This window comes from Phytophthora sojae (genome assembly GCF_000149755.1).
Source record: "Phytophthora sojae unplaced genomic scaffold PHYSOscaffold_7, whole genome shotgun sequence".
NCBI lineage: Eukaryota > Oomycota > Peronosporomycetes > Peronosporales > Peronosporaceae > Phytophthora > Phytophthora sojae.
Genome location: NW_009258121.1, coordinates 671,053 through 692,135, shown reverse-complemented (window position 1 = coordinate 692,135; position 21,083 = coordinate 671,053). Strand labels below are relative to the sequence as shown.

General features: G+C 49.2%; 9 protein-coding genes across 9 annotated transcripts in view; 5 read left to right on the top strand and 4 right to left on the bottom strand.

The window, feature by feature from the left end:
- Nucleotides 1-7,440, bottom strand: part of PHYSODRAFT_562727 (hypothetical protein) — a gene marked incomplete at both ends in the record, with an annotated part of 13,359 nt that extends 5,919 nt beyond the window's left edge. The window contains 4 exons of the mRNA XM_009533717.1: nucleotides 1,524-3,000; nucleotides 3,075-6,982; nucleotides 7,034-7,313; nucleotides 7,390-7,440. Of these exons, the coding sequence (XP_009532012.1) occupies nucleotides 1,524-3,000; nucleotides 3,075-6,982; nucleotides 7,034-7,313; nucleotides 7,390-7,440 (5,716 nt within the window). The remainder of the gene's footprint in view (nucleotides 1-1,523; nucleotides 3,001-3,074; nucleotides 6,983-7,033; nucleotides 7,314-7,389) is intronic.
- Nucleotides 7,441-8,755: 1,315 nt separating this feature from the next.
- On the top strand, nucleotides 8,756-13,172 carry PHYSODRAFT_336181 (hypothetical protein; the record flags this gene model as incomplete). The annotated part of the gene is made up of 7 exons (XM_009533716.1): nucleotides 8,756-8,782; nucleotides 8,814-8,894; nucleotides 9,029-9,097; nucleotides 9,178-9,358; nucleotides 9,435-9,553; nucleotides 9,614-9,817; nucleotides 13,134-13,172. The coding sequence occupies 7 exons, from the start codon at nucleotides 8,756-8,758 to the stop codon at nucleotides 13,170-13,172; spliced, it is 720 nt and encodes a 239-aa protein (XP_009532011.1).
- A 1,400-nt stretch (nucleotides 13,173-14,572) lies between these two features.
- PHYSODRAFT_453748 (hypothetical protein) lies at nucleotides 14,573-14,872 on the top strand (the record flags this gene model as incomplete). Its single annotated transcript, XM_009533715.1, has 1 exon — nucleotides 14,573-14,872. A coding segment is annotated over one exon (300 nt), but the record flags the coding sequence as incomplete, so codon positions are not given.
- Nucleotides 14,873-14,904: 32 nt separating this feature from the next.
- PHYSODRAFT_515599 (hypothetical protein) lies at nucleotides 14,905-16,624 on the bottom strand (the record flags this gene model as incomplete). Its single annotated transcript, XM_009533714.1, has 2 exons — nucleotides 14,905-15,486; nucleotides 15,536-16,624. The coding sequence occupies 2 exons, from the start codon at nucleotides 16,622-16,624 to the stop codon at nucleotides 14,905-14,907; spliced, it is 1,671 nt and encodes a 556-aa protein (XP_009532009.1).
- Nucleotides 16,625-16,661: 37 nt separating this feature from the next.
- PHYSODRAFT_515167 (hypothetical protein) lies at nucleotides 16,662-17,051 on the top strand (the record flags this gene model as incomplete). The annotated part of the gene is made up of 1 exon (XM_009533713.1): nucleotides 16,662-17,051. A coding segment is annotated over one exon (390 nt), but the record flags the coding sequence as incomplete, so codon positions are not given.
- A 43-nt stretch (nucleotides 17,052-17,094) lies between these two features.
- Nucleotides 17,095-17,805, top strand: PHYSODRAFT_515742 (hypothetical protein; the record flags this gene model as incomplete). The annotated part of the gene is made up of 1 exon (XM_009533712.1): nucleotides 17,095-17,805. A coding segment is annotated over one exon (711 nt), but the record flags the coding sequence as incomplete, so codon positions are not given.
- Nucleotides 17,806-17,821: 16 nt separating this feature from the next.
- Nucleotides 17,822-18,697, bottom strand: PHYSODRAFT_516453 (hypothetical protein; the record flags this gene model as incomplete). The annotated part of the gene is made up of 1 exon (XM_009533711.1): nucleotides 17,822-18,697. The coding sequence occupies one exon, from the start codon at nucleotides 18,695-18,697 to the stop codon at nucleotides 17,822-17,824; it is 876 nt and encodes a 291-aa protein (XP_009532006.1).
- Nucleotides 18,698-18,734: 37 nt separating this feature from the next.
- Nucleotides 18,735-19,418, bottom strand: PHYSODRAFT_517503 (hypothetical protein; the record flags this gene model as incomplete). Its single annotated transcript, XM_009533710.1, has 2 exons — nucleotides 18,735-19,088; nucleotides 19,134-19,418. The coding sequence occupies 2 exons, from the start codon at nucleotides 19,416-19,418 to the stop codon at nucleotides 18,735-18,737; spliced, it is 639 nt and encodes a 212-aa protein (XP_009532005.1).
- A 33-nt stretch (nucleotides 19,419-19,451) lies between these two features.
- PHYSODRAFT_417527 (hypothetical protein) lies at nucleotides 19,452-19,688 on the top strand (the record flags this gene model as incomplete). Its single annotated transcript, XM_009533709.1, has 1 exon — nucleotides 19,452-19,688. A coding segment is annotated over one exon (237 nt), but the record flags the coding sequence as incomplete, so codon positions are not given.
- Nucleotides 19,689-21,083: the final 1,395 nt, after the last annotated feature.

Here is a 21,083-nt window from a genome sequence, read left to right as displayed (position 1 = left end):
GGAAGACGACGCTAGGAACACACGTGCTTCCCACTGAACAACGTTGGAATTGAGGAGGGAAAACCTCGAAGGTGCCAACCCCCCTCTGTGTTAGCTGCAAACTACTATACGCCAACGGGCTCGAGGAGTCGCGACCCGTATACTCACAACCAAAGGCAACCTTGGGTGTCCCAGGTGTATACTGTATAGTCAGGCACGCTGGGGCGGAGCCAGAGTCACTACCTTCTTCACAGCTGTCTCAAGGCCTTCGTGTGTGTAAACGCACCAATACACCGGCTACGGTCGCTAGGACAGGAGCATCACGCCCAGCGTCGTCATGCAGCCGTGGCTGTTTGTCGTCGAGCAGACAACATGCAGTTTATCGGCGTCGGATTCCACGTTCAGGACCACTTTATGGGGCTCACCGGCACACAACACGGCCGTCTACGCGACGGCCTTCGGGTTCAGCCTGTAGATGGCGCCCAAGAAGCTCTTGGATTAACGCGGTCACGGACGCGACACTCACTTGCGGCTCGTGCAACCCGGACACAACGGCCCAGCCGCCGGCTGTCAAATTGTTATAGAGCCCCTGATAAACAGCACGCAGCAGCGCCCGACAACACCGCGGGCAACTCGGCGACAGCGTCGGCCGCTTCCTGCGCGCGAAGTGCGGCACACCAGACACCCCACTGCCCGCCGAAGCGTCCACCATGCGCAAGAACGGGAGGGACGCTTGATAAAAAGTCAGCTCAACACAACTTTGAAGTGCATTAAAGTAGTAGCGACCTGTTTCCAACCACTTGGTAGCCCAGCACCAAACTAACTTGCCTCCACTAACCCGCCCTATCAGACAGAATCTGTTATCAGTGATAACAGATTCTGTCCACAAGCAGACCCTGAGATTTCTGTATCAGTGATAACAGATTCTGTCCACAAGCAGACCCTGAGATTTCTGTATCAGTGATAACAGATTCTGTCCACAAGCAGACCCTGAGATTTCTGTATCAATGATAACAGATTCTGTCCACAAGCAGACCCTGAGATTTCTGTATCAGTGATAACAGATTCTGTCCACAAGCAGACCCTGAGATTTCTGCATCGCGCATGTCTTCATCAAGCGCTCGGAAGTACTCTATCTGCGCGCTACTACCACCCCTTCAGCTTGAAATCCGTAGCGCTCTACTTCTTGAATACGTTTTCCTTCGCAGGTCCAGTCTCCATCCTTGTCCCCGTAAGTGGTGGTAGCTAGTAGTGGTATATTATTTTGGTCATTTTATTAATATCGCATTAATATCGATACAAATCTTTCGGTATTATATTATTAGTATTATTATACCAACAACCGGGATATTAATGTTGATATATCAATATATATATATGTATTAATATATTAATATGTTTTGTTATTACTACGAATCCCTGGGTAGAAGACAAAACATGCGAAATTTGGATTGGATGAAAATACAACAACAAAATCGATTTTTAACGCCCAATCGGAACGGATTTACACTACAGAGGGACAATGAAGGACAAGTCACTTCAACTGTCGGCCACCTCCATGGCCTGCCCGCTCTTCTCCTCGGGCTCAGCGTCCTCCATCGCCACGTCGCCGTCGCCATTGCCATCGCCGTCTTCCTCGTCGTCCTCGCCAGTGTCTTCGTCTTCAACGTCGTCACCGTCGTGCACGCCGTCGTGGGCCGCCTCGCCGCCCTCCTCCTCGTTCTCCTCGTCGTCGATGATGATCACGTTGCCGTCCGTGAGGTCCGTGGCCAGCAGCTTCTCCAGCAGACCCACAGGCTCCGTCTTGACTGGGTGCTCCGTCTTGATGGCGGCGGCGCTGCTGTCGTCAGTGGCCGCGGCGTCAGGTGCCTCCTCCTCCTTCATCTCCACGTCGCCCGTGGCGCTGCTGTCCATATTCCGTCGGGCCGCTTCGAAGGCCGAGATGGCCGCCACATGGGCCGCCACAGACTTGGCCAGCGAGTTGGTCTCCCGGCGCACGTCGTAGCCGCCCTCCAGCACAGACACCACGCGGCCATCGCACACCTCGGCCGCAAGCTTGAGCACCTCCAGTGTCGCCCACGCGTAGTCCTCCTCCACGTAGCCGGCAGGCACGTTGGGGTTGTTGACGGCGGCTACGCCGCCCAGAATGTCGTCACGGTGGCCGTCGAAGCCGGCCGAAATGAAGATGATGTCCGGCTGGAACGCCCTCATGGCCGGCAGCACCTTCGACTCCAGCGCGGACCGGAAGGCGAGCGAGCCGCTGCCCGCGCCTGTGTTCTCGAGGGCCACGTTGATCAGGTTGCCCGTCTCGCACGACTTCCCCGTGCCTGGGAAGTATTTCCCCGACGAGTACAGGTGGATGGAGGCGAAGAAGGCGTCCGGGTCGTCCTTCAGCAGCTCCTCGGTGCCGTTTCCGTGGTGAATGTCCCAGTCAAGCACCGCAACCTTCCGGATCCACGGGTACAGCCGCGCGTGCGTCGCACCGATCACCACGTTGTTCAGTAAGCAAAAGCCCGAGGATGGGGCAGTTTCCGTCCGGCCGTGACGGCCAACGTGGTGGCCCGGTGGCCGCACCAGGCACACGGCGTTATGGTACTCCTTGCGCACAACACGGTCCACCGCAAGGCACACGGTGCCTGCAGCTGCACGGGCCACGTCCCACGACTTGCTGCTCACGAACGTGTCCAACGTGATTCCATTCTGCTCGAGACTGGCAGCGCCAAAGGCGCCAACCAGCGCGGCCTTCTTTCTGCCTCTTCGCTTGGGTGCGTCTTCGCGGATACCCGAGTCGGACTCGAAGACCAAAGCGCGCGACGATGGCGACGATGCCGTGGGAGAAGAGGCTGTCTGCGACCCGGCCTCAATGGACCGCTGCTTCATCTGCCGCAAGTAAGTTGGCGAATGCACCATCAGGAGCGTAGTTTCGGGCGGGCACAACTCTTCGGGAGACATCGAGAGACGGTCAAGCTTCAAAGTATCTTGGTGTTTCTTGACCAGTGTATTCAGGATGCTCACAACACGCTGAAAAGGAAGCACACACACAAAGTTTGGTTAGAGACACCTACACGACAGTTTTGATAACGGACGGCACTTACATCCATGCGTTCGGGGCACTCGGGGTGATTCTTTGGCGTCTGGTGGTTAATGAACACAGGGTGATACACCACCAGTGTCGTTGGCTCAACTGGCGGTGGGACTGGGACCACCTGATCTTGTGTCAAGTCGATCATCACACGCTTCAGCTCGTCCATCACGCTGTACGGCGACTCGTACTCTGAATCATCGCCGTCTGCTCCAATTGTAGACTGTGTCTTGATCAGCTCACTCTTGATCGCTGCAGGTTCGTTCGATGAAGTAGGAGTTGTGGGTGCCAAGAACGTCGAGTTCAGCTCCTCCGGCCACTGAATACGCTGCCACTGCGCTAAGCACGATTCGACCGCTTCACGCAACTCCTGTTCCCGCCGGAAATTACCGGATTCCTCCTGGGGCTCCGTTTTCACGACGACTTCAGTGCTAGCATCCGACTTCACATCCGCCTCTTTTTCGGTCTCCGCGGGAGTGTTTGCAGCTTCCTGTGACTTCTCCACTGAGGTGGCCTCGGTTGCTTTATCCTCGGGCTGAGCTTCGGTTTCAGACTCATCCGTCTTCTCCTCAGCAGCTTCGTCCTCTACCTTCATCTCAACGTCGTCAGACGTCTTTGTCTTTGATGGCCTCTGCGGCACCACAGCCTTAGCAGGCGACGCCACTTCAAGCGCATTATTGAGCAAAGAACGCTGGATAGCTTGCACCATTTCGAGCGAAGAACTCCGCTCCTTCCACAAAGCCTCCATTTCGCCCATGTAAAACGTAATATAAGCTTCACGCAACCCCGAGCTGTCGCCTAACTGGTCAAACTCATCTCCCTCTTCGGTCGCAATGGCTTCACTGTCGTCGACAAGCTCCACAACTTCCGGTGATGCTGCTGGATCAGTATCAGCAATCTCGCTCGTTACCTTCGCGATGTTTTCACGCTTGATTGTCACGCTGTCATCATCCATAACCAGATCCGCAGCATCAACTGGGCTGGCATCACCCTTCACCGCAGGAACATCCTTCCCTGGCGATCGCATTAAACTGAGCAACGCGTTGCGATAGTACTCAAATTCTTGAGCGAAGTCCTCAAACCGCAGAGATAGTTTGCGGAAACAATTCAACAGTGCGTCTTCGCACTTGTCGAGCAAGTCACCCAGAATTGGGTTGAAGGAGTGCTGCATCAACTTCACCAATTGCGCATCCTGGCTCACACGCGCATGGTTCTTCAATGCCAGCGAAGTTTTAGCGTCCAGTTTTTGCATAGCTTCGCGATACACTACCGAAACGCCATTGAGTCGGTCTTGTTCGATCTTCATGATGCCTTGCAACGCGTGCTGGTGGTTGGTTTCACGCTGAATTTGCTGCCTCACTTGGCTCTCCTCAACATGCAGCTGCCGCAAGTGCTCCATCCACGCAGTTTTGCCGTCAGGAGCAGCTGAAGAGGAGCATACTTCCTCCTCTGCAACTTCCATGTCCGAGACCTCCTTTTCAGTCAAGAAGACGTCCTCCACAAACTCACCCAACTGGTTGTTGCTTGATAGAGGGAGCAAGCGCCACACGTCTTCTGTTGCTGTGGGGCTGTCCTTCACGGGTGGCACCTGAACAGCCAGGCAGAATTGCCATTCAAATTCATCCTGTTGCGGGATAACCAGGGCATTTGATGCCGAAGTCTCAGCAGCGTCTTCCATCACCACATCATCGTCCTTCTTCGCAGCGACTGGTTCATGTTCGCCACTGGATGCTTTTCTTTCAGAAGAAGCGGCGTCTTCGGATTTACCATCCTCCGTGTTTTCCACGCCAGTCTCGTCGACCTCTGGTGTCTCTGCGTTCCCTTTCTCTTCAGCAATGTCTGCTGACTTCTGCTCGTCCGAGTCAGTTTCTGTTGTGGTCTTCGTCTCAGACTTGTCCTCATCTGCCTTTTCACCATTGGCCTCAGCTGCAGTTGCTTCTTCCTTATCCTCCTTGGATTCCTTCTCTTCAGGTTTGCCTTCGTCAGGAGTATCAGTGGAAGCAACCTCCTTTGCCTCCTCGGCCGCATCATCATTAGCAGTATCTTGCGATACTGCCGTACCAGCAGCATCCGTTTGTGACTTCTCACCGCCATCGACTTCACCAGCATTCGCACCCTTCACCTCCGCATCCGCTGTAGTCTCGTTTTCCTTCGCAGGTGTCGCGTCAGTGGAGCTTTCAGTTTGTTGTTGCTCCGCGGCACTAACAACTTCCGTCTTCACATCTGCCTCTGATGCATTATTCGCGGCCGCTTCTTTACTAATTCCCTCCTTCTGACTGGCCTGGTCAAGCGGCTCCTTTGGCTCGACATCGTCTGCAACGCTTGCTGGCTTGGCCGGCTTAGAAATGAACACTTTTCGCTTCACGTACTTGGCAGTTTTCAGAAGGTCGGTCTTTTTCGTCGCCTGAGGCACAACATCCGTCGAAACGGGGGCAGTACCGACAACAGCAGCTGGAGCTCCGGTGCTACTCGGAGCAGGTAGCACCACGCTCTCCAAATCGCGCATAAAATTTGCCAGTTTCTGCTTCTCGTTGTTGCTCGACATTTGCAATCGGGCACGATAGTCGACAACAGCTTGCAGCTTGCTTTCGAACTGGCCGTCAACTGCCGCGGCTGAGTCTTTCCCATCCACTTTAACTTTGAGGTGCGCAAGGTCATTAATCGCACTAATCAACTTCAGATGCCGCGACGTAGACAACAAGTCGAGAATAGGTGCACAGCGCGGTGGGGCCAGGAAAAGTGGGTCTACAGGAGAGTCCGCCGCGTAAATCTTGAGCTCTTCGATCATCAGCGCGACCGCATTCTGGATCTCGGTTTTGCTCTGTCTCAATTTCTGGTCCCGCGTCGTGAACTCCTTTTTGATCGTAGGTCCAGAGCCGAAAATCTCCGTCTTCACCAGTGCAGAAACTTCATCTGTTGCATCTTCTTCTTGCTTTTCCTCTTGATCCTCCTCACTTTGCACAGCATCGGGATGCAGACCCCACTGCACTCTCTGCGAGGCCTCCACCATCTTCACCGATCGCTGCAGCTTCGACATCCAGGCGTTCAGCTTCATGATGGACAGGTTGTACTTGGCGTTCTGCGCACTACGACTCGCATAGCTCGAGCCGCTGGCCTGTCGCGCCATCTTCTGCTTCTCTTCCTCGAGCAATTGCTTCAAAAACTCGTCTCGCTTCTCAGGGAAATTGAGAACGATTTCGTCGGGGCGAGCGTCGCTGGAGCCGACCGGGCCACCAAAGAATTTCAGTGCCGCCTTGTCGTACGCCATCGCTGCATCCTTGGCCGTGGGGAACGTGCCCAGGTTGACGACCTTACCGTTCACGTGGATCTGGGCGTGGGCGTACACGCGGTGCACCTGCACGCCCAGGTACTTTTTGGCTGGCACGCCCGAGGCCTTCTCCTGGGCTCCAGCCGCCTCTTCCATCTTGCGACGCTTAGCTTCCAAGTGCGCAGCGGCCGCATGCGCGTCGGGGGATTCCTGGGAGCGTTTGCCACGCCCACGACCTCGGCCGCGCCCACGTCCACGGCCCCGCCCGCGTCCAGGAGACGGGTACAGGTCTGCGTGGTGTGCCAGGGACGGAGTGGCAGCGGGTGCTGCAGGCGCGACGCTCGGGTTGGGCGGCCGCACGCTGAAGGCGACCTCGGGGCGGATGAAGCTGTCGTGCAGGTGCGGGAAGTTGAGCTGCGCGCTCTTGCCGTAGTGCATGAGCGCGGCCTTGTCGTAGGCGTGGGCCGCCTCGATCTCGCTGCCGAAGGTGCCGAGCTGCAGGTACTTGGAGCCCTGCCAGAGCTTGGCCACGAAGGGCTTCTTGACGCCCTTCATGGACACTTTGGACACGCCTCTGTACTTGGACTCCTTCATGAGGATCGTGGGCTTGGGCGCGGTGGCGGCTGCAATGGCCGCGGCCGTAGCAGCGGGGGCTGCGACGGCGCTGGGAGCAGGGGCCAGCGGCCTACTAGAGGCAACAGTACTGCCAGCAGCAGCACTAGTGGGAGCAGAGGCTGGGGCTGCAGCAGCAGCTGAAGCAGCAGCGTTAGCGCCGCCGAGGGCCGCGGCCTTGCGCTGCTTGGCCAGGTTGGCGTCCGTGCACTTCTTGCAGTAAAAGTCTCCGGCCGGGATCTCCGTGAGCGGCGGCACGAGGCAGTACGTGTGGTACTCGCCGTCGCAGCCGTCGCAGAGCAGGATGCTGTCCCCGTTCTGGTCCGAGCCGCACACGGCGCAGCCGTTGCTGTGCGCGTGCGGGCCTCCCACCTGGGCGAGACACGAGAGTTTGGTCAGGTCAGAGGGCTGCTACCTAGGTGTTAGTTGGAGGCAGCTGAGGACGCACCACTGCGGCCGCCTTCTCGCGCTTGATGTTGTCGCCACGGCCGGGGAACATGGTGACGCACAGCCTCCTCCCCTTCACTTGGAATTGCTATGGGCGCGCGATGAAGGCGCGAAAAGAGGGGGAAGAGCGACGGTATACTGGGCCAGGTGAACGACATTTGCGACCTGGGATTGGTTATAACTGTGTCCGATAATTGCGGGGATTGGTGGAGAATGTTTGTTTTTAACCAATCATATCTCAAAAAGAAAGGGTGCTTTTCATTTAACTTCGGAGCCCCTAAAATGGAGCTCCAGCATGGAAGTCCGCTTTAGTTACCGCAAATCGAGGTAGATATCCTGAATCGGAGCCCTGGCAAATCAGGCCAGATGTAAATTGAATCAGATTTGTAAAAACGGATAATAAAAACATTATATTTTTGCTTGCACAATTTTCAAGTAGGAAGAGCGGATACTGCCTTTGATATTTGAAGTCTTAAATAATTAAGTAATTTTTACTGCTCTCCTCGACCAATCTTCCTGCATTCTAAGATGAGAAAAGCAGCTTGTCGTTAGTTTGTATCCACTTCAACCGCAACAGATCGAACGACTATTACCCTGCTACTACTGTAACTCGTCTACATACAGTCAGCTGACATGCCACTGTGTGACAGTGACTTAGTGTCTAGTAAATTTCACTAACATCAAAACGCTCACGCTGAGAAATCATTTAATATTTGCTCAGAGCGGTAGCAACTCGAAAAATAAGTTTAATACATCTAAACACTTGTTCTTCCTGTCGTCTACGTGGCAGCAGAGTTTTTCAAGAATTTGATTAATTTGATTTGATTGCGTTTAATCGGCTAGCTGTGTCCCAAACCGCATTCCTTCATTTTTAACTTTAAGCTTTTTCGGTATTTTACTTGGTTTTGTGAATTTTATTATGGACGTGATGTACCGTAATAAACGGTTTCATTGCGACAAACGGTTTCAATGCGACAACGGCATATGTGAGGGTGACACCCCCTCCCACTCGCAACTAGCATATGGATCGCAGCTTTAAGAATGAGAGGCGGAGAGGCATCCTGCCGGACGGAGCTCATCGCAGCACTCTGGATGAAAAACATCATGGTTGTTTTTTAGTTGACTTAGTTTTGACCTAAAAATATTGTCGCACCGGACCCGTTTATTACGGTATAGGGCTGTTTAGTGCAGTGCACGGAAGTCCTCGAAAGTGCACTAAAGTCCCGCCGCACTTTCGTGCACAAGAACAAAAATGGTTTATTACGACCATTGCCCAAGTCAAATGTAGCGCAACTCAGACTCAATTACTCTGAGTTAGCGCCCTCTTCAGCATCTCCACCGGCGGCTTGTACGGCAAAGTGACCGCCATGGCGATTCACGGCTTCTCCCAGCGCGTGCGGAATCATCCCCGGCATGATGCAGTAGGGCTATATCGCCGTCTACTTGCTGGCCATCGTGTTCGCGCGCGTGCTGGTCAACACGACAAGCCCCGGTTGGTGCCCGCTGGTTAGGATCCTTCCCACTCGTACTGATGAACATCGCGCGTCTGTACCTTTCTGAGACCAAGGTGTACCAGGAGCTCCAGGCCTTGCTCGAGGCTCCGTTCAAACGGCATCGAGGTATTCCTTGCCGACGGCAAGGTCGCGTTCAAGCGCCACTGGATACTGCTGGCTTACCTCGTGCTGCTCGTGGCCGGCTTCAACTTCATGGTAAGCTGTGGTGACGCCATCGGTCCTGCCATGACACGTTATGCTAGCTACTATCCTGTTGCTTTGGTTTGTCCCTGTAGTCTCATGGCTCGCAGGACCTGTACCTAACAATGTGTAAGAACCAGTTCGCGTTTTTGGCTGACGAGGTCGCCGTGACACAGGTCGTGGCCAACCTCGGCGCCATTACGGGCGGCACCTTGGTCGGCTACCACTCGCAAATCATAGGCCGCCGTCTCAGCATCATCGTCATGGCCGTCATCGGTGCCGCGCTGCTAGCTACATGACAACACCAAAAGCATGACCGCGGACTTCTTCGAGCCGTTTCGCGTGCAGGGAGCGAGGAGAGTCGTCTGGATCCACCTCATGGAGCTGTCGCCGCCGTCGTACAGCACGCTTATCGTCGGAACTTCCCACCAGCTAGGTAACGTCATCACCTCGGCCTCGTCGGCGTTGAAGGTCCGTCTTGGTGATGAGCACAGCCGCCGACCGCCGAGGGCATGAGCCGCTATAATTTAGGGTATCGCCATCTGTGTCTTCATGACGTTCCGTTACGCGAACCTGGTGCTGCTCACGTGCGTCTGCCTTGAGGCGCGCGGTGAGAAGTTCGACATCACCCACGACAACGAATTGGAAGAGGCAGCGCACAAGTGGAATGGAGGGACCTCGACCAGATATGTTCAATACCGCCGTGCACAACATAATAGTCAAGGAGGCCGCAAGGTCTGTGTGCATGAACTGAAGCTCACCCATCCCCGTTAAGTTAAACGGACGGGCCTCTTGCATGTAGCTAAAAGCTGTAGTCAACGTTTCCTTTTAAATGCGTGAATTAGTTCAATGTTTCATGCGTGACCGAAGTGTGGCAGTACGGGTGAAGCGAACGACGCCAAAGACACCAGGAGCACATCTTGCAGCACTAGAACACGATCAACGCGATGTATGATTTACATAAAATGGAGCTCCATAATGGAGTTCCGATTTAGTTTTTTCTGCCCTGAAATAGGAGCGTAAAAACAGGGACATCACAATGTCAACATACATCTCTATCGCTAAGGATGCATTACACCGAGCAGACATTGGAGGCAAAAGCACATGTATCCATGTAGTGGCACAATGGTCTGCTCATTCACGTTCGGCAGCTATAACATCATGTCATGCCAATCTGAGAAGGTCCCAGAAATGTTTGGTAGTGATCCCTTTTGCCGGTAAAAATCGGCAATTCAGGCTCCTTGCAAATCGGGCAGATATATCTATTTTCCCCCTTCTTGCTAAATCGGAGCCCTCCAGCAAATTCGCCCGATTTGACTCGGACCACCCGATTTGCCAAAACGGATGAAGCCACATTCATTTCATTCTCATTTTCATGGTGAGGTACTTAAGTACATTGTGTTCATTGAGAGTTCTAGGCTCTGACGATACGAAGCCACCATACATGTAGCCCTTCATATATAATGTTGTAGTAAACTGTGTACTATTGTTCTGTCAAAACGGAAACATGATTCGATGTATATTTTTACTTGGTGTTAAAGTGTGAATTCCGTCCATAATTTTTCCAAATCGGGCTGGTTTAAGGGTATCAAGGAACTGACGGAGTGTTCAGGTAGAGATGTAAGCATTCCCATGAATCCGGGTCAGAGCGTTTATCGTGGGGTGCTGTGGAGAGCGTGATAGCCCCGTTAGGGGCTGCTTTATTTGTGTATGTTTTTTTTTTTTCAATCAGCCTTGAGCGACATGGTACAGTATTGTGTTCTTTGGGCGCATCAGTTCTGATAACTCCAGCTACTCACAGTAAGTTTCGCAGTCCAAGCACAACCAAGTAAAATGATTAAAAAAAGAGTTCTAAAGTAATAAAACGTCAGTTGCTTGTAAGAAACGCGCCTTTATGAAGAACATGTGTTCTCTGGAGTTTAGATCCAGAGTTAACGAAGGGAGTCACTCCGACCCAAACTTACTTCAAATTCTTATACATGTACTTAGAACCCAAACTAACGCATGAAACTCAAAACTTAGCTAAAATAATACTTGAGAACCTGATATTCATGTTATATAAGAATCCAACTGGATACTTGAACCCAATATAGCGAGTTTTTCTCCTTATATTGCTTACTTGTTATATTCGTTTGTATCGAGAATGCAGGGTGATACTCTGATCTATTATAGCAGCTTCAAAACCGTATAGCCGCAGTAAAAACGATGCAAATGAGGTGGATGTTGCTTGTGGCGGCTAAGTGCAACATCGTCGGTAAATTACGACGGACCGAAGTAATTTATTCACGTGAATGTCGTCCGAAGCGCAACTCCTTTGCTGGAGCATACTAAGTACTTAAGTATTTGTCATAGCTCGTGCTTGTCTACATGTATACTAACCCCAACACCCGCCAAATCAAGGACAAAAACAAGGACCAAAAGTTAGAAGCTTATGCTGGCGTTGTTTTTCAAAGATAAGCCATCTTATTGGTACGGAGAAAAAGCGTTTGATTCCCTCTTTTAATCCTGTGTTATGCGTAGTGTCCACCATTGTCCATAACGGCAAAAGCTACAGTTGAAAGGTGTCATTAATAACATATTACATTTCATTTTTGCCCAGGATTCTGGGACAAATTCCTTAAAATGACTTGAGTTCAGTAAAGGGCTTCAGCCATTACACCACTCGAACAGTTTTTGCCTTTGTTATACATGAACCCTCGTACTTACCTGGATCTTATTTCCTTCCATACAACCCCCAAGTCACTTTTGGTCCTTTTTGCTGGTTCTAGGACAAACCCCTGCTAAATACGGCGTACTTAAGTGAGTTTTGGTCCTAGATCCTAGGACAAAAAGTGTTGGGGCTAGGTACAGGCACCACGTTGCGACTTGAAAGGAACGCAACCAGATATGAGTTAGCTGCAGAGACAGCCACTTTACAATTTTATAAGTAGAGGCTCTCTGACCCCCCCAAGATATAGCCACTTTACGAGACGAGACTAGCAATCGCCAACTTGGAGGTAGTATTTTCAAGCTCATTTGACATCATTAGTCTTAAGTTTAATACGGAGTTTCGCCGATGAATACAATGTTTGAACGTTAACGAAGCGAGCGACTGGTGCGCCACAGGTGTGCGCGCCAAAGTCGCAACGAAAAATGTTAGAAAATTATGCATGGATTGCAGAGTTCTCATTTTCTACGTGATTTATGGTAGAAAATCTTAGTATTAAAAAGCTCAGGCATTTATTAACAACTTTTAAGAAACAATAGGCAGAATACCAGGGAGGTTTAAGAAAACCCAGAGCTGCCCCGTGTAAAGCACGGCGTAATTGTGCCTTTCACATATTTTGGCGGGCGAGCTGTTAATTCAGGCGGAATTAGAGTCATAAAAGGGCGATTAACGCTTATTGTGAGCGCTTCCCCTAACACCCGCGATCAGCATTTGAGAGCCAATCGACGGAGATACGGCATGGATTGGCGGGTAGGAAGCCGCCAATCGCTCTGTTTTCGCCTAACGCAGGCTGGATTAGCTTATTCCGCCTTAACTCGGCCTCAACATCGCCGCTCCTAATTCGACCACGGAGGGACAACCCGGAATTAACATGGGAATTAGCTACCTCAGGGCATAATTAAGGTTGATAAGGGATTAGAGTTATGCCAGAATTATCACGGCAGAATAAGTGAAATGGACAATAGTTCGATTGCCTTTTTATCTGACTTCTCAACTTATTTGAACTAGGGTGCTACTTACTCGACAACAGTGTGGAACTCGCCTTTGTTAGCCGTCTAAGAAAACCGCAATCAAATTTGCTGGTAAAACCACTTACATGTAGGGAGGGAGCACAATGTTTTCATGTAAATTCGAGTGGTGCAACCAATATCGCTCTGAGCAAAACGTCGCCACCTTGAATGGTTTATGTAGCACTAATTTAGAGTGGGAACAGGAATTCTCCTAGGGATGAAGTAGTATGATATATTTGTACTTCTACTGGAGCTTTTGTGATCTGTTTTTTTAGTTGAAAAATCAGGTTCTTGCAAGTTTGAGATCTCTGACGTGTATACTTTCGATGCCTAGCCTCAGCTCAAGAAGCAGACGGAGATGACTCTGGAATAATAGTCAGGTGCATGCAAAGAGAGCGTCAATTGGGTAAACTTAACTAGAAGCGCACGCAGGCCGAGATAAAGTATCAGGGCAGCCAATAAGGAGAGGCGGAACATTTCCAAGACGGAATCAGTAACACAATAGACCTCACCCTTATTATTAAAGGAGAGGGGGAACATGCTTCTCGCTCCATAGTTCTTATTAGGAAGAGCGCAAAACAGTTCATCGGCAGTTCAGTTCAGCCTAGGTCATATTAACAACACATGCTCAAATCTTCGGGTGGTTTCCCCGCCTGGAAAAATTCATCAAAGTAATCAATCACTTGTGTCGAGCATTCGTAAGACAGTTTGACGACAAATCAAATCTAGTGATTTGATTGGCGAATAGTACGACTTGCCAATTCTGTTGGCACTGCCAGGCGCAGAGTGCTCGCAGGCTCTGCTAGGAAGGCCCGCGTTCCTCTTCGCTACTCTTTTTGATGCATTTCGTTGCACTTCGTATCCTGACTAATATCGGGCGCAGCATAGTAGTGGTAGTAATGATTGGCGGTTCGATAGAACTGTGCGGAGGAGCGCTGCGACACCAACAAACTCCCTCTACATATTTAAAACACCACGGCGAGCTTAGATCGTTTAGATTTCCTAGTACTACAGTAGCAGGCCGAGCAAACTGGTAAGCGCCTTCAGCCGGGCTGATCAATTACTTTAGCTTTGGCATTTTTCATGTATTCCCGAGAAGTTTCGCCGCTCATTTGACTCTTAGAGGCCCTCACGTCGTTTTGTAGTTATTTGTTTGCGACACCACCAACAGCTTGCCTACACGTGGCCGCGGGTGAGGTCAGTGGTGTCCACTACCGACGTAGGTGGAGCTGCAGCAGTGTGCGCCTCCGGGAGGAAGGTAGCCAAGCAAACCGCAACAAATACAAATACAAATACAAATACAAATACAAATACAAATACCAAGACTGACTGACGCTGCCTTGCTGCTACTACAAAACAGTCCATTTCATGACTTTGGTAAGATCCCATAATGTATTGATTGTCTACTCCCTCGCGTCCTCCGACAACGCCTCGGTGCGGAGCATGTGTGCGCGCTCGTCGTGAGTAGTACATTACACCGGCAGTTTTTATTTTCATAATTTCTTACCGTAATTAACCACCGAGAACATTCCTGAAACCTTCTTTCGGGACAGCAGCGATTTCAACGACGCGACCTCTCAACCACCTGAGAGCTTGAGGAGGCGTCTGTTAGTGAGCGGGCAGCCGCGCGACCCTGTAGACGTGCAGGATCGCACATGCGAGGGTAAGACGAAACTCCTAATAATTACTGGCACATTACGACGTCATTTTCAGAAATAATTTATTTTTTTCAAAAAAATAAGAGGCTATCTATATAGATACCATACATACATCATGTCGAACACACTAACTTTCGGAAAATACAAAGGTCAATCCATTGAGGATGTATTCAAGAATGATCCTGGATACTGTCGATGGATGCACAACCAACCAAGCCTTAACATTAGTGAGGATATCAAGATTTTCCTTCACTCCAAGTTTCTCAGCAACGATAATTCATATATGATGACATGGGGGAAGTATCGGGGTAAGACTCTCAAGCAGATTAGCCGAATGGATCCCGGATATATCGATTACCTACGCAAGAGCAAATTCGTGATTGAGAAGTGTCCTAAGCTACTCAAGGAGCTTAATTTTTTTTTGTTAGCTAAAATGGGGTCTACAACCTATGCGGTTGAGCATTCTAAAATTTCGCCGGTTAGTCTATCGAACGTTAGTTCCTGTTCGCTGATCACGAGGACCAACAGATTTACGCCTTGACATCCAGCGTTGGTACCCTGAATCTGAATGGCTTGAGGTACATCACGCTCAGTCAGACGACTAACGTCAGCGATAAGGACACGGTTAGTTAGCGACCACGTCTGATAGTCAAGGAGACCATTAACTAATTCAGGTGTTAGATCACCATTGATCGAAGAGATCTTAGCCAACTCATTGTGGAAGTGATGGAAGTCATAATCATGGCTAATGTCGAACACCTGAGTAGAACCAATGCGCACGTTGAAGTTGCGAATCGAACTACCTGGGTGGAGTGTCCATGGAGAACTATCGAACGGAGATTGGAATTCCTGAACAGTAGCAGAAGCGAAATTACCAGTCTGTTCAGCAAAAGGGAGTACAACTACGTATTTCGCATTCTTAACACTTGCCGATAGCTGTAGATCAAAGGAAGCGTTATGCTGAGTCGATTGCTTTCCAATACCAGCCCGCTGATAGAACCACTGAGCGTAGCAATCGTTGTAGCGAACCTTCTTAACCGGCTTAGAAATGATAGCCTGAGGATTCTCAAAGATGTACAAACGGTACATACAGGCGAGCCGTAGTGAAAGGCATATACGTTCCATCGATAGTAGGTTCAAGAGCATTGACTACAGCGCCCCAAGAGATACTGAATCCGGCAGAAGCAGCAAGCACTCCAGCCATGGGATTACCACTGGAAGAGGCAGCGACCATTACAGGACATACATTGCCCGAAGCAAGGGTAGTAGAAGTTAGAGACATACCCTTTGTAGAATCTACAGCGATAGTAGAAGTTCCCTGATTGACGCGGAAACGGAGACGAATCTGGGGATTAGCCATTAAATCAAGTTCCTTGAAGATAGGATGGAGATCGGATAGCTTGATCTTTAGCATGTAGTTCCATGTACCCATGATTGCGTTAGCAGTGGCAGCACCAGCTACAAATGCACCACGAGCAGTTTGGTTAGCAATGGTGGTAGAAGCAGCAGCTCCACCCACCGAAGGCCACGTCGAAGAGAAATCAACGCCAGCAGTAGGAGGGTTCGACAACAGACGCTTTACGAGACCGTCATTAGCAATTGTTGCTCCTCCAGCAGGAGTAGAAGTGGTGAAAGTTGAAGAAAAGGCAGCAGTGTTTGAATAGCCATCGCCGTTGAGGGAATTAGTTCCAGAGCTGTACGAGACGGACTGAGCAGCATCGGGGAACAAGAACGATTCCGCTCCATGCTTCTCTACATACTGAGGACTGTATCCAGTCTGAGCGCGAACGTTGTTCCAAAAGAACTTGTAGTCGGCCATCGATACGATGGTCTTACCATTTAGTTCAAGACTCAGGCTATCGATGACATTCCAGTTGCCACACTTTAGAGTAGCGCAGAAGCGGTTAGCAGGTAGAGTCTGACCAGTAGCACCATTCTTCATCGATACTTTGTATGGAAGCATAATGTAGGCATCACGGAGGCTCGCAAACCCTTCTGATCCATTCAGTTGAGCTGTTGCGTCAATAGTGATGACACCATTTTGATACGATCCCTGGTTGAGATCGATAACAAACGGTACACGCTTGCCTGATGATACCTTGATCTCCGGGTCGCTCTTGAGCGAGCTCTGGTACAAATATTGGTCGGATAATTGAGTTTCACTCATCGTTGAGATTCTATATGGGATGTAATATACTTTCTCAAAATTAATTATTATGGAGTTCATTAAACCAATCACATCTGATCATGACCTCATTGAACTTGCGAAAAAAATGAATATACATCTTGATGATATTTTTGAGTCAAGTGAGATAACAAAGCGGCTCCCAAAGAAAGGATCATATCTGATTTTGTTGAGGCAACCTAATATGGATGTAGGACATTGGACATGTGTTCATGATGGGGAGTATTTCGATAGTATGGGTGAGGCAGCCCCAACAAAGTATGGAGTCGGTAAATACAATCCAAAGCAATACCAAGGTACGTATGGTGATTATTGTGGGATATGGTGCATGCTGTGGCTCTATTCGAAACAATATCGTAAGCCAGATGTATTCAAAAATATGAAAGATTTAAATGTAACTATTCTTTAATTCAACGTATATAGCAAACATGTACCGCGAACTAACTATTTGAAGTGATATTCCTGCCCGAAAGCTTAGCAAAGCTTTCAAGACCGGTAAGCTTAGTCTTACATCAAACGAACTCAAGGGTAGCGCCTCTGTTATCCACCTTCATCCGACGTCTTATGAGAAAGCTATTAAGGCTCGTAAGGCTGGACGCGGTGTCAGACTTGACATTACCAAGCACGAAGTAAAGAAGGGATACAAGAGGGCTCAAGGAGGTTCTATTTGGTCCAAGGTGTGGGGAGGGATCAAGTCTGCTTTCAAATTTGCTAAAGATTCGGGAATCTTGAGCAAAGCCGTTGATGCTGCCGTTCCTGCGTTAGCAACGTATGCCGGTCAGCCAACGGCTGCCATCCCCGCGCGAGCTGCAATTAAGTCTCTAACAGGAATCGGTATTTACGACTCCGATAGCGACAAGGAGGGAGGACGTGTATCGATGGCTGACGTAAAGAAGGCTGCTAAGAATGCTCTTGGATATGCCAAACGTAGAGGAATCATCACTGATGCGGTCGATGCAGGAGAGAAGTTCCTACTATCAAAAGCTACCAAGCCTGAACATGAGGATCTAATCAGATCTATGCGAAAGGAGGTTCGTCGTCGTTATGGAGTAGGAGTAGCAAAGAAACGCCCAGCGAAGGGTTCGGCGGAGATGAAGGAGCGAATGGCAAAGCTACGAGCTATGCGAAAGAAGGGTAAGTCTGGAGGTTCTTTTACATTGTAAAAACATTATCGAAGATTTATTTTTTTGGACGGATCAAGAGCATAATAGATACCGAAGTATCACGGAAAATGACCTTCTTGTCATTTTGATTGTATATGCTTAGCGTAATACTGGCACGAGATCCGTTATGACAGTTCATCCACGCATACTGACTCGGTTTGTATGAAATGACCTTTCCAATAGCGGCATCGCCTCTATCAAAAGCGCTGACAATATCGCCTGAGGCTACGTATTCGTTTTTGATAAGATCGCAACGGACGATGTAGGAACTGGTTGGATGGATCTGAGGAATGATATTAGAGAGCTGAGCACTTGCAACAGTAGCTGGAGAAGCAGGATATGACCCAAGCGTCAATCCTACTACTTTTCCGAATTCAGCATTATCGATGATCAATCGAGGGACACGAGTGGTAGTCGGCAATCCACTACCGCCCGAGGAATATAGACCTGTGGTAGGTCTTGTCCATGTACCCCCAGCTGTAGGTAGCGTTGTAGGTGTAGGAGAGAAATCAAGCTGACAAGCGTAATAGACGCTGTTAGCACTCATTTTGAGGTAGAATGTATTATTCCCAGACGGATCGATGAGATAGGCCCCAGCATTGACAAGAGCCGTCTGAATGCTTCGATTGATATCGTCGTAGGAGTAGATTCCATCAGGAAGGCTTAGATTGATTGTCGATGTAGTTGCAGCGGTAGGTACTTCGATTTTGAAGGTTGTGTTCTGAAATTGCATCGAATCAATGTTATACTCGGAGTTATACATTGAAATCGATTGAATAGCACATACTACATCGCGGAAGTCAGCGGCCGATCCGGGAAAAGAGTATTTCCAGGTTGAGTTGGTTCCATCCTGTACCAGATTGGTGCTATCGAGTTTGATAAAGCTGGACATATTGTTTTATATGAATGGAAGCATTTTTTGTATAAAATTAGTCCTCAATTCGAATCACTCTATCAAAGTTATACCTGATCTGACCCTTGACGGAATCTATGAAGAGCATTTGCCCCTTTCGCTCCGTAGCCTTGTTGTAGTAATAGACGATTGAACGATCATCTACTCCCTTGATATTGAAATCTTTCACAACCATCTGGAGATCACGCTTCGAATTCGCCTTTAGGATAGCTACATACTCTGAATTCAAGCGTATCATCTTATCCGTGGCAAAGTAGCTGTGGCTTAGGAATATCGTACTGAGCTTGAAGTGGCGACCTCTTGTATAGTAATGAGAGAACAAATTCTTCTGAAGTAGCTTATCGTTGCTGTAGTCATCTATGATGACGAGCTCAGGTTTATTGGAGTTGATTGGTGTATGACGAACCTGATCAACACTTGGAGGCGAATCAGGGTCGGCGAATGTGATAAAGCCATCCAGCTTGTCGCGAAGATATTCGTACAACTCCTGATGAGGATTACGGGCAATGATCGTTAGATGAGCGAATACGTGAGGAGAATGTTTGAGGATGTACATACATAGATTGTTCTTCCCACTGAACGATGGCCCCAGAACCACCATTCTAAACAACGCTTTGATGTCAAGCGCTGGAATATCACCCATCGATGCGCTTTTGAACTTTTTTGGGATTGAAGCCCCAAAATCAGGAATACCGCTCATGATTATCGTCTAATCTATATAGCTTTAGACAAAATGAGTTCTGGTTTTTCTTATCCTCAACCAACATTCACATCTTCAATCTATAACCCTGCATTCTACCTATCGTTGGATGCCAGTGGTTTTCTAACGTATGACTATGCTCAGACTCTTTATCTAAACAAGTATGACTATCGTTTGTCATACATTACCGGTATCTCTCAAGGAATTGCAACCCAAGGAGTAGCACTTGTCCCTGGATCTGGTGGTGATATCAGCGGCCTCGGGGCAATCAGCTGTAGTAGTCTGACTGTTAATGGATCAACTATTACAAGCGCTCCATCTCACGTTTTAGGAATTACGCCTGGTACCGCGGATCTAAACAAAGCATTGGTACTTGATGGATCGAAGAATGTTTCAGGAATCAGTTCATTATCAGCTTCGAGTCTTACAGGCACGCTACAAACCGCGGCTCAGACGAATATTACCTCAGTAGGTACGCTGAGCAATTTCACCCTGAATACGGGTGGGACAGGTCTATTCATTCCGAATCTCAAGTTCTGGGATGGCGTTAGTGCATGGGTTAACTTCAATCATGCTTACTTTCTTAACGTTATCGAGGGAGGAGCTTCCCCCAGTACCGCTGTCGTACTCAGTAGTACAAAGGATTACTCTGGAATTCGAGATCTAACAATATCGCGCAATTTTATAGCTTCAACTTCAATATCATCACCAACGCTGACATGTGATACGATTTCGAAAAGCGGCACTCAAACGATGAATGCAACTACCCTCAACATCAATCCTACCACTCTTCAAATCAAAGGAACAACCCTGAATGCTACTGGAGCGGAGCTGAACAAGCTTTCCGGATGTACAGCAACTACAAGCGAGTTGAATTATTTGGATTTGACTACTGGGGCAGGAACGGCTGAAGCATTGAAGGCACTCGTTCTAGACTCTAATAGCGCGTTGACAACAGGTATCACATCACTAACTTCGACCAATCTGATCTCAACGACGACCACTCAATGCCAAATTGCTGCTGGTACTTCATTTACATCGACAACGGGTGCGTCTGATTTCAACCTCATTATCCGAAATCAATCCAACACGGTTGGGGCTCAGGCTGGATTATCGTTCGTGATTGAAGGTACTAGTGATATGACTACGTATACACCATCTGTCAATCTATATTGTACCAGAACAGCTACTGCCGCTCAATATTCGATGGCCGATTTTGCAATTAGTACCAGAAGTGGTTCAAATGCTCTTAGTGCTATGACTGAACGCATGCGTATCACTCAACAGGGGTATATTAGATTCGGATCATCGTCATCGACCGCGAAAATTGATATTACATCAACCGCGAATTTACTAAGCGGATCGTGGCAGCGTGCAATGAGAATCGCTAATGATCAGGCAACGCCTATCGAATTCGAAGTTCAAATTTTCAATGATGTTGCTGGAGGAAGCAATGGAGTAGCTTTAGGGACCACTACAAGCGATCCTCTTAGGTTCATGGTTGGTAATACTACCAAAGCATATCTCAACGACTCTGGACGGTTGGGAGTTGGAAACACAAGCCCCGAAGCGACCATCCACAGTGGAGGAGAGGTATGGGCAAACAACTTCATGCATATCAAGGGTAATGGAGATGGTTTCGCTCGTTATCGATTCAATTGGAGC